This window comes from Tribolium madens, unplaced genomic scaffold (genome assembly GCF_015345945.1).
Source record: "Tribolium madens isolate multiple individuals breed KSU strain unplaced genomic scaffold, Tmad_KSU_1.1 Scaffold_3;HRSCAF=73;Tcas5.2_LG2, whole genome shotgun sequence".
NCBI lineage: Eukaryota > Metazoa > Arthropoda > Insecta > Coleoptera > Tenebrionidae > Tribolium > Tribolium madens.
This window is the reverse complement of record NW_025401006.1, coordinates 14,551,204-14,562,342: the sequence shown is the minus strand read 5'-3', so window position 1 is coordinate 14,562,342 and position 11,139 is coordinate 14,551,204. Positions and strand designations below refer to the sequence as shown.

At 30.7% G+C, this 11,139-nt stretch overlaps 2 protein-coding genes across 2 annotated transcripts in view; one reads left to right on the top strand and one right to left on the bottom strand.

Moving 5' to 3' along the window:
* Positions 1-3,083, top strand: part of LOC123007544 (solute carrier family 35 member F2-like) — a 9,114-nt gene extending 6,031 nt beyond the window's left edge. Inside the window, exons 4-7 of the mRNA XM_044402908.1 lie at positions 341-497; positions 551-755; positions 1,724-1,857; positions 2,223-3,083. Coding sequence (XP_044258843.1) covers positions 341-497; positions 551-755; positions 1,724-1,857; positions 2,223-2,406 — 680 coding nt within the window. The 3' untranslated portion in view covers positions 2,407-3,083. The remainder of the gene's footprint in view (positions 1-340; positions 498-550; positions 756-1,723; positions 1,858-2,222) is intronic.
* Positions 3,084-4,464: 1,381 nt separating this feature from the next.
* Positions 4,465-11,139, bottom strand: part of LOC123007777 (RNA polymerase-associated protein CTR9 homolog) — a 16,932-nt gene continuing 10,257 nt past the window's right edge. The window contains exons 6-9 of the mRNA XM_044403215.1: positions 8,495-9,196; positions 6,037-6,366; positions 5,721-5,983; positions 4,465-5,669 (exon numbers count right to left, since the gene is read on the bottom strand). Coding sequence (XP_044259150.1) covers positions 4,658-5,669; positions 5,721-5,983; positions 6,037-6,366; positions 8,495-9,196 — 2,307 coding nt within the window. The 3' untranslated portion in view covers positions 4,465-4,657. The remainder of the gene's footprint in view (positions 5,670-5,720; positions 5,984-6,036; positions 6,367-8,494; positions 9,197-11,139) is intronic.

The following is an 11,139-nucleotide window of genomic DNA, read 5'->3' as shown; positions in this document are numbered from 1 at the left end:
TAAATTACTAATTTTTTCTAGAATTATTTTGGATTTTTTTTGGAATTATCGGATATACATAATTTATTCTTTTGAAAATTATGTTGAATTAATTTGGAATTACAGGAATTAATTAGAAATTATAGGAATTAATCTAAAAATACAATTTCGGCGAATTTTTTTGTAATTGGAATTATTTGTACAATTTTTCCAGAGGCGACCGAAGAGAGCCGAGGGCATTTTCATTCAAACCGACTTTTATTCCAGAGTTGCATACAAAATTTTCCTCCCAACAGACTAAATTAATAATAACAAAAAAATGATAAATTTGTCAAATATTAAATTGTATTTTGAATTTCAGGTAAGAACCAGTTAGTGGGGGACATGTTGTGCCTATGTGGGGCTGTTTTGTTTGCGATTGTGACAGTACTGCAAGAATTGTCGGTGAAAAATACCGACATTGTTGAGTATTTGGGTCTGTTGGGGTTGTTTGGGAGTATCCTTAGTGGCATCCAAATGTTAGTTTTTGGGTGTTTATCCAAATGAATGCAAATAAATCAAGTGGTTTTAGGGTAATTTTGGAAAAACAAACGTTGATAACATCAACGTGGAAAAGTTCTAGTGCGTTATTGTCTTCGTTTTCGGCATGTCAATTCATGTTTTGCACTTTTTCATCGGTGTTTTTGATAAATATGGGAACAACAGCCTTACATTTATCCCTACTCTCGGGGAATTTTTATACACTAATTGTAGGAATTTTGCTTTTCAATTATAAGGTGAGTTTTTTTTAATTATTTATTATACAGGGTGTACCGTTTTTATTGTTACAAATTTAAACAGGTGATAGGATATTCAATTCTAAGACAAAAGTTTCCTATAAACATGTATCGAAAAATGCTTGGTACGGGAGCTACACCCCCTGGAAGGGGGCTAATAGGTTTTTGCTAGTATTTCAGAAATCATTTAAGATAAAATTACAAAATTTGGTACAGATAATAACCTTTATACACCTAAACGAATTCAAACATCAAATGACGAAATTTTTAATCAGGGGCGTCCAAAACTGGTGGGGTTTACGGTAAAAATACCCTATCTATTTTGGCTTTAGTTTCTTTAGTTATGCATTGACCAAAATGGTGGTCACTTTGAACAACTCCTTTAGAATTAGGCAAATTCATTTAATTAATGTTATTATTGTTACTGTAATGTAATGTTAATTAGTTGAGGTTGATTAAAAAATATGAATTTCTTGCTTTTATTATTCTGTAAATTCTGATTTATTTGAATGTTGTATTGGTGTGTAACATACATTTTAAATTAATTTTATTCAAAAACAATAAGTCGTATCGACACAAGAGAGACTTTTCTGTGATAAACTATCGAACTTAAGATTTTGTTGCTGAAAGTACCGAGAAACTAAAGCCAAAATAAATAGGGTATTTTTTTACCTTAAACTCCCCCAGTTTCGTACGCCCCTGATTAAAAATTTTGACATTTGATGTTTGAATTCGTTTAGGTGTATAAAGGTTATCATCTGTACCAAATTTTGCAATTTTATCTTAAATGGTTTCTGAAATATTATGAAAAACATATTAACCCCCTTCCAGGGGGTGTAGCTCCCTTACCAGGCATTTTTCGATACATGATGATAGGAAACTTTTGTCTTAGAATTGAATATCCTATCACCTGTTTAAATTTGTAACAATAAAAACGGAACACCCTGTATATTATTAATTTATTCCAGTTTCATGCCTTATATTTTCTATCGTATACTTTATCAATGACTGGTGTCTACATCTATGCTATCAAACAAACACCAGTAGCATCAAGAAGTATATCTTCAAATCATACAACACAACTCAATAATGCAAATAATCGGTAACTATACAGGGTGAACAAAAACTATGGACCAAGCGGTTTTTTTTTCAAAAAATAGAGTGTGTCAAAATTTGCGCCCAGAGAAAATTTTCTAGTAAAATAAGACACCAGGAACATGAAAAAAAAATTAATCTGTCAAAAATTTTTGACATTTGACACTTTGTTTATGTCTATTTAATGATACTAATAATGTAATAATTTAGTAAAGGTACAAAACTTGAAAAATTATACTCTCATACTTTGAAATTTTTATATTTTTCTTTGGGGCGTGAGTTCTGGCGCAGCCTGTATAGTTTAGGCGTTTGAAAAACGTTTGGTTCCATGGTTTCTGTTGTAATATTTGGCCTGAAAAGTGCGTTTTTCAGCTCTGAATGTCAGTTGAGAGAACACATGATTTCAGACAGCCCCGAACGTGCCACTGAAATTCTTTCAGCTTTTGGGACATTAAACAGCAACGATACTTTTCCCCTAAGTCACAGTACAAACACGACTTTTACTTCTTTTTATGGCAGCCATGACGTTCTCAATACTCAAACGACTAGTGCATAAATAAGGCCTTAACTGCACTTTTATTACTTTTTGCAAGGCACTAAGGTAATAAATCGATTTTTTGCACCGGGTGACGTTTTGTGTTTCACAAAGTTAACGTTGGTATTTTTTTATAACTAGCAACCTGACAAAAAAAATTCAGGGTCGCCCGCATATAATAATTGTGATTTTTATCCTCGAGTTTTGTCAGCTCAAAAAAATCAAATTCACCAGATTTGAGTCGAAAAACAAGATTGGGACTAAATTTTTGCCTCAAAATCTTGCAAAAAAGGTGAAAATTTGTTTAAACTCTTAAAAAAAGAATTTCGGCTTGTTTTTACTAAAATAATTGCTTTTCTAGTTGAAAAATATGCTAAAAGGCTCGAGTAAAGTAAAAATTAAATATTTTCCTATTTATTTTGTTGAATTTTTGGTTTGTTTTAACAGAATCTCGCCATAAAATGAGATGTTTTTTAGTACAAAAACTTGGTTAAAAGCATCGACCAATTTTTATGGTTTTTCGACTTATTTTTGACATAAATTTTGTACAAAATTTAGTTAAATTGAGGAAAATAACACCACAATCAATTCTTTTTGTGAATTTTGGGCGTGTTTGCACAAGATTTTGAAAAATAAAAAAAAGCAAGTCGAGCAAAGAACTGAAAAAAATAATATAAAATCGATTTTATTTCGAATTTTTTTAATTTGTTGTTTTTTTTTATCCCAAAAACGTGCTTAAACTCTCGAAAAAGACAAAAATAACACTATTTTTGGCCAATTTTGTTGAATTTTTGGCTTGTTCTTAGCAAAATTTTGCGAAATAATTGCGTTTCTAGCTGAAAAATATGCTAAAAGGTTCGAGAAATGTAAAAATTATCTAATTCCCAATTTAATTTGTTGTTTTTTTTGGGTTCTTTTATCAAAATCTCGCAAAAAACTTGAGATTTTAGTACAAAAACGTAGTTAAAAGCATTTTTATGGTTTCTTGACTTACTTTTGACTTAAACTTTGTAAATTTAGTTAAATCAAGTAAAATAACATCAAAATCAGTTCATTTTGTGAATTTTAGAGTGTCAAAAACGTGCTTAAACACTCGAAAAAGACATAAATAACACCCTTTTTGACATATTTTGTTGAATTTTGGCTTGTTTTTCAAATTTTGCAAAATAATTGTGTTTCTAGCAGAAAAACGTGCTAAAACGCTTTAAAAATGCATAAATAACATCATTTTCGGTGTACTTTTGTGATTTTTTTGGCATGTTTTCAACAAAATTCTGCGAAATAATTGCGTTTCTGAAAAACGTGGTGAAACGCTCGAGAAATGCAATAATAATACAATTTTTGACTATTTTTCTGTTGCAAAAAACCTGAAATTTTAGTACAAAAACGTGTTTAAAAGCAGTTTCGATCAAATTTGGTGGTTTCTCAACTCAATTTTGCTCAAAAACCAGTTAAATTGAGTAAAACAAACAAAATAACACCAAAATCAATTCTTTTTGTGATTTTTAGGCGTGTTTGGCCAAATTTTTTTGAAAATAAATAAGCCTCTGGTTCTAAAAAGAAGAAAGTTGAGCAAAAAACTTAAAAAAAAACATCAATTCCGATTTAATTTTGTAATTTTTTAGCCTGCTTTAGCCAATTTGGAGTTCTTTTTCAATTTTTTAAAGAAAATTTTGCGAAATAATCAAGTTTCTGGTTGAAAACGTGGAAAATGCTCAAAAAGCTGCAAATATAGTAAAATCAATGTATTATTTTTTTATTATAACCAGATTTATAATTTTTTCATTTTCAAAAAATCACCAAAAAAGTTTTCACCAACAAATTGGAAGGATTATCAACATTTCAGTGTTACCAATAGATTTTTTTGTCTCAGTTTTTTTCTTAAGAATGAAGAAAATTTCGTATTAAGACATAGGCACCCAAAACTGCAAAAAAACCGACTTCACTTAATGCATTTTGATGCAAATAATTCATATGGTGGGGCAATGACCAAAAATTTGCCAGTAAAAAAAAACAACTTGAATTTATTATAATTACAATAGATTTTTTTGTCTCATTTTAAGTCACCCGGTGTAAAATACAAGTAAAAACTCGACTGTCGTTCCCGAATTAAAACGACAACTTTTGTATATTTATAAACCCAATTTCCTTGTGTATTAATCGATTATAACCAATATCCGGTTGATGTAGATACAGTAAAACTTTTAATAAACGTTTTTATTTATTTGTTCATAATTAATGTTACTATGTTCTACTATAACACTGCCTTAACCTACTCACTTCCGGCTGGTGAAGACGCCCTGGAACCTTTTTCACTCCCTGAGTGTTTTTCCGGAGTTCCAGACCTACTCCTACTTCTAGAAACCGATCTGGACCTTCTGGAACCACTTCGCGATCTAGATCTAGATCTAGATTTAGATCTCGACGGTGATCGTGATCTAGATCCAGATTTAGACCGACTCCTGGATCTAGATCTCGAAACTGAGCGTGATTTAGATCTCGACACACTCCTACTTCTAGAACTAGAACTCGAGCGTGATCTTGAACGAGATTCACTTCTTGATCGTGATCTTGATCTTGATTCCGATCCTGAAGAAATCTTCCTCTTACGACCACCACGCCCCTCGCTTTCATCCCCACTCGCAATCTTCAATTTCCCATCATCACTATCATCTTCACTTGTCGAAATCGTCGCTTTTGACACAATTCGACTCTTTTGTTTCGCACTAAGTCCTTCATCTTTTTGTCTACCTCTTGGTTCTTTCAATTTCTTTCGACTACGTTTCGTTTTCGGTCTATCACTTCCCGATTCGGATTTTTCTCTTCGTTTTCGTCCACCTTTTCTTCTTCGATCTTTACTACGTTGTCTTTTTCGACCTCTTTCTTTCTCTTCTTGATTCTCACGGTCGCTCCCAGAATCGCTAATATATTGATCTTTGCGACCTTTACCTTTACCTTTGGATTTCTCATTGGGGATTTCCATAAATAAGAGGGCGTTTTTGGTCTTCTCTTTGTATTCTTGACGTTTTTGGAGGAGTTGTTCTTTGGTTAAGCGCATTTCCTCTTCAACTTTCTTCTGTTCTTCGAGTTGACGCATTTTGAAGGCGGTTCTTTCATCTTCTTGTTTTCTTCGGAGTTGACGTTCCTCTTCGTCGACACGGCGTGCCCTAGCCACGTGGTATTGAGCTTGGGAAAGTAAATCTTTGCATTGACGAGCCTCCATTGCAGCTAATGTCACATCGTAGCGCATTTTATCCCCAAATTCGGCCAAGTAAGTGAAATATCTACAATTTTTTTTTTAATTAAATGAAAAAAAAAAAAACAAAAAATCTCACTTTAGAGATAAACCAAGTTCGTGCACCGCTTGAAGCACAGTTTGCAAAGTCGATTTTTCATCTTTCAAAATATAGGTGGCTAATCTTTGCAACACTAATGCGATGTTGTAGAGTAGAACTGTATCGTGTGGGGCCACTCGACGAGCTTTCAGCAACACCATTTTGGCCTCTTTTAGTTTAGAAGCCTTGTAATAGGCCCTAGCTAAATATTGAAGCACTTCGACATTATTATACTTGAAAAATTTCCTCAAACAATTCTCATACTAAAATTACAAGAATTACAAAAACAAATTTGAGTTTTTTTTTTTTCAACTACCATTTGTATGGCACTAACAAATTGCTTTTGTTCAACATAAACATGCGCAATATTCAACCAAACGTCGCAAAAATCAGCCGTTGCCTCTCTGACTTGGGCGAAAATGTCACGTGCTTCATTGACAGCCCCCTTGTGGGCTAAAACAGCCCCGATTCCATTTGCAGCCCAGATGTTTTTCGGGTCAATTTTTAAGACTTGTTTGAACATTGATAAGGCTCGCTCCTGGTGGCGCTTTTCACGTTCTTTGTCCTTCGTTGGTTGGTGGAGAGTTTGCAACCAAACGTTCCCCAAGGCAATCAGGGAATAAGAATCCTGCGAAGTGGCCGGATTCTGCAAAATTGCAAGTTCCATAGTTTTTTTTTCTTGAATGAATGTAAATATCGTATGAAGATATAGGTTTTTCACCAAAATTTAAAAAAAAAAACGACTTCACTTAATGCATTTTGATGCGAATAATTCATATGGTGGGGCAATGTCGAAACATTTGCCATATCAATGAAAAAAATAACTCTTTTTAACCTATTTTGTTGAATTTTGGCTTGTTTTTCAAATTGTGCAAAGAAAACGTGTTAAAACGCTTGAGAAATGCAAAAATTACAACATTTTCGGTGTAATTTTGTGATTTTTCGGCATGTTTTTAACAAAATTTTGCGAAATAATTGCGTTTCTAACTGAAAAACGTAGAGAAATGCCATAATAATATAATATTTGACTTAATTTGTCGTTTATTTTTATTTGTTTAAACGAAATCTCGCAAAAAATCTACGATTTTAATACAAAAACGTGTTTAAAAAAAGTTTCGACCAAATTTTATTAACTTGGTCCAAAAACCAGTTAAATTGAGTGAAACAAATAAAATAATACCAAAATCAATTCTTTTTGTAAATAAAAAAGAGCAAGTCGAGCAAAGAACTGAAAAAATAATATAAATTTCGATTTCATTTTCTAATTTTATTAGCCTGATTAAAAATTTGTTGTTTTTTTTATCTCAAAAACGTGCCTAAACTCTCAAAAAAAAACAAAAATAACACTATTTTTGGCCCATTTATAATTGCGTTTCTAGCTGAAAAATATGCTAAAAGGTTCGACAAATGTAAAAATTATATAATTTCCAATTTAATTTGTTAATTTTTTTTAGTTTGTTTTAGCAAAGTCTCGCAAAAAACTTAGGATTTGTGTACAAAAACATAGTTAAAAGCATTTAGACCAAATTTTATGGTTTTTCGATTTATTTTTGACTTAAACTTTGTTCAAAATTTAGTCATGTAAAAGAAATAAGTCTCTAGTTCAAAAATTAAGTTGAGCAAAACAAGCAAAAAAATAATATCAATTTCAAATTAATTTAGTAATTTTGTAGCCTTTTTAAACAATTTTCTTTGAATTTTTAATAAAAACATCCTTAAACACTGAAAAAGGCAAAAATAACACCCTTTTTGACCCGTTTTGTTGAATTTTGGCTTGTTTTTTCAAATTTTGCAAAATAATTGTGTTTCTAGCAGAAAAACATGCTAAGACGGTTGAGAAACACAAAAATGACATCACTTTCGGTGTAATTCTGTGATTTTTCGACTTGTTTTTAACAAAATTTTGCGTTTCTAACTGATAAACGTAGTGAAACGCTCGAAAAGTGCAATTTTTGATTTAATTTCTGGTTTATTTTTATTTGTTTAAACGAAATTTTTTTATTACAAAAACGTGTTTAAAAAAAGTTTCGACAAAATTTTCTTAATTTTGTCCAAACACAAGTTAAACTGAGTGAAACAAACAAAATAACACCAAAATCGATTCTTTTTGTGATTCTTAGGCGTGTTTGAACAAGATTTTCGAAAATAAATGAGCCTCTGGTTCGAAAAAAAGCAAGTCGAGCGACGAACTCAAAAAATAATATCAATTTTGATTTCATTTCCTAACTTCATTTCAAAATCTCAAAAACTTGCTTAAACACTCGAAAAAAAAAGTAACACATGTATTGACCCGTTTTGTTGAATTTTTGGCTCCTTTTAAACAAAATTTTACGAAATAATTGTTTCTAACTGAAAAATGTACTTCAAAATAGGAAAATTGTTGTAGTAAAATCTTGTACAAAAACAAATTTGGTGTTTTTTTTCATTTTTTGGTGAAATAAACAAGTTTCCCGTTAAAAAATGTGAAAAATGCCCAAAAAGATACAAAAATAGTAAAATTAGTGTACTAACTTTTTATTATAAGAGATAAAGTCACCAAAAAAAATTAGAAGGATTGCCAACATTTCAGTGTTGCTAATAGATTTTTTTGTCTCATAGTTTTTTTTCTTAATAATGAAGTAAATTTAAAAAAAACCGTCTTACTTAATGCATTTTGATGCGCATAATTTGTATGGTGGGGCAATGTCCGAACATTTGCCACATCAGTGAAAAAAAAACACTTTTATAAATTCTTAATAAAAAATAGATGATTTTAAATAGAAAAAATGTCACACCTTTAAAATCCTCTCGTACTTCTTCTGCCCAGGGCCCCACTCGGCCTTGGCCAAATGAAGGTTTCCCAGCAGTGACCACGCATCAGGATGTTCGGTATTGAACCTTAAGGCTTCCTTGAACCAATCAGAAGCCTCATAAATGTGACCTTTATCACGTGCCATGCACCCCAATCTCAAATAACAATCGACATAATTCGGATGCTCTTTCAAAATATCTTTGTATAATTTCTCAGATTTGTCAAATAAACACAAAGCTTCGTTTAATCTAGCCAAATTGTAGGTAATCGTCACCGAAATCGAATTATAATACTGTGGATCATGTTCCGCTTCTGTTTTAGCTCGTGTCAAAGCCTCTTCGAGATTTTTCTTCGCTTCTTCTAAATTATTCAGTCGGTAATGTAGAGCACCTACATTATTCAAAATCTCGGTCGGTATATCGGCTTGCACGTCCTTATTTAGGATTTGAATTGCTGTTCCGTACGCATTTAGTGAGCCTTGAAGGTCGGATTGTTCCAAAATTTGGGCTAATTCAATCCAGGCTTCAATGTCGTCAGGAAATTGTTCTGTTACTTTTTTTAAATGATTTTTAGCAATGTCACGTTTTGATTGTGAGGACGAGTTGGCGTAGAGTGAACCAAGGATTTTCATTGTTTCGTAGTTTCCAGGCTGGGCTTTCAACACTTTCTCGAAACATTGGGCGGCCTAAATCAATTAAATGATTTAAAAATAACAAATAACACACACTATTTAATAGTTATTTGTGTTAGAAGAGAGAAAAAGACACTTTTTTCCCGTGTCATACATATGATTTTTTCTACGATCCAGCAAGACAAACTTCAATTTCTCTCGAAATCCTAGTTTTCCAATTACATACTTAGTGAATAAAAAGTATAAAACCAAGCATTTTTTGCATAAACTAATTATTCTACGAAAAATTTTTTTTTTAGTTTTCGAGTGTTGCAAAAATTATAAAATCAAATTCATCAGATTTGAGTTGAAAAACAAGATTGGGACTTGAATTTTTGACTCAAAATCTTTCAAAAAATCTGCTTATACTCTCAAAAAAGTAAAAATGACATTATTTTTGAACCAATTCGGTGGTTTTTCGGCTGGTTTTTTGTAAAATTTTGCGAAATAATTGCGTTTTTAGTTGAGAAATATGACTCGAGAAATGTGGAAATTACATAATTTCCGATTTATTTTGTTGTTTTTTTTTTTGGTTTGTTTTAGCAAAATCTCGGAAAAAAATTAGATGTTTTTAGTACACAAACTATGTTATAAGCATTTTCGACCAAATTTTATGGTTTCTCGATTTAAACTTCAAAATTTAGTTAAATCGAGTGAAATAACATCAAAATCAGTTCTTTTTGTAAATTTTAGGCCTCTGTAAACAAAATTTTGCAAACTAAGTTTTTAAACATTTTTTGTAATTATCTTAAAAACATGCTAAACACTGATAAAAAGCAAAAATAACACCCTTTTTGACCTATTTTGTTGAATTTCGGCTTGATTTTCAAATTTTGCAAGATAATTGGGTTTCTAGCAGAAAAACGTGCTAAAAAATGCAAAAATAACACCGTTCGCGTTGTAATTTTGTGATTTTTCGGCTTGTTGTCAACAAAATTTAGCAAAATAATTGCGTTTCTTTCTGAAAAACGTGGAAAAACGCTCGAGAAATGCAATAATAATATAATTTTTGACTTAATTTGTTGTTTATTTTTATTTGTTTAAATGAAATTTTGCGAAAAACCTGAGATTTTAGTACAAAATTTAGTAGTTTTCGGGCTTATTTTTGTCTTAATTGTGCCCAAAAACCAGGTAAATCAAGTAAAATTCATAAAAAAAACATTAATATCAATTTTTTGGTATTTTTTGGACAAAAATTTGCAAAATATAAATGAGACTGGTTCAAAAACCAAAAGTCGAGCAAAACAAGCTAAAACATATCAATTTCAATTTAATTTGCAATTTTTTCACCTTTTTAAACGAGATGTTTCAAAAAAATATTTTCTTCTTAAAAACCTGCTTAAACACTCAAAAAAGGCAAAAAATAACAACTTTTTTGTAAAATTTTTGGCCTATTTTTCAAATTTTGTAAAATAATTGTGTTTCTAGCAGAAAAAAAAGCTTAAAAAATATGCAAAAATTACATTATTTTCGGGATATGTATGTATTTTTAACAAGTTTTTAACACAATTTTTTTTTTCAAAAAAGTGCTGAAACGTTCGAGAAATGTAATTTAATTTAAAAATTTAAATTTTAGTACAAATTTTGTAGTTTCTCGGTTTATTTTTGAACAAGATTTTGCATAATAAATGAACCTCTGGTTCAAAAAATCGAGCAAAAAAGATAAATAATATCAATTTTGATTCAATTTTGGGATTTTTAGGCTTTTTAAACTAAATATTGATCAATTTTAAAACAAATGTTTTTTTTTTGTATTTATCTCAAAAAATGTGCTGAAACACTGAATAAAAAAGCAAAAATAACATTTTTTTGACCTATTTTGTCGAATTTTAGCTTGTTTTTCAAATTTTGCAGGCAAAACATGTTAAAACGCTTGACCATTTTTTTTAATTAAAGATTACGATCTAAAAATGACCCCTAATTAGTAAATAAAATTGTTTTTTAACTTGTAGGTTTTT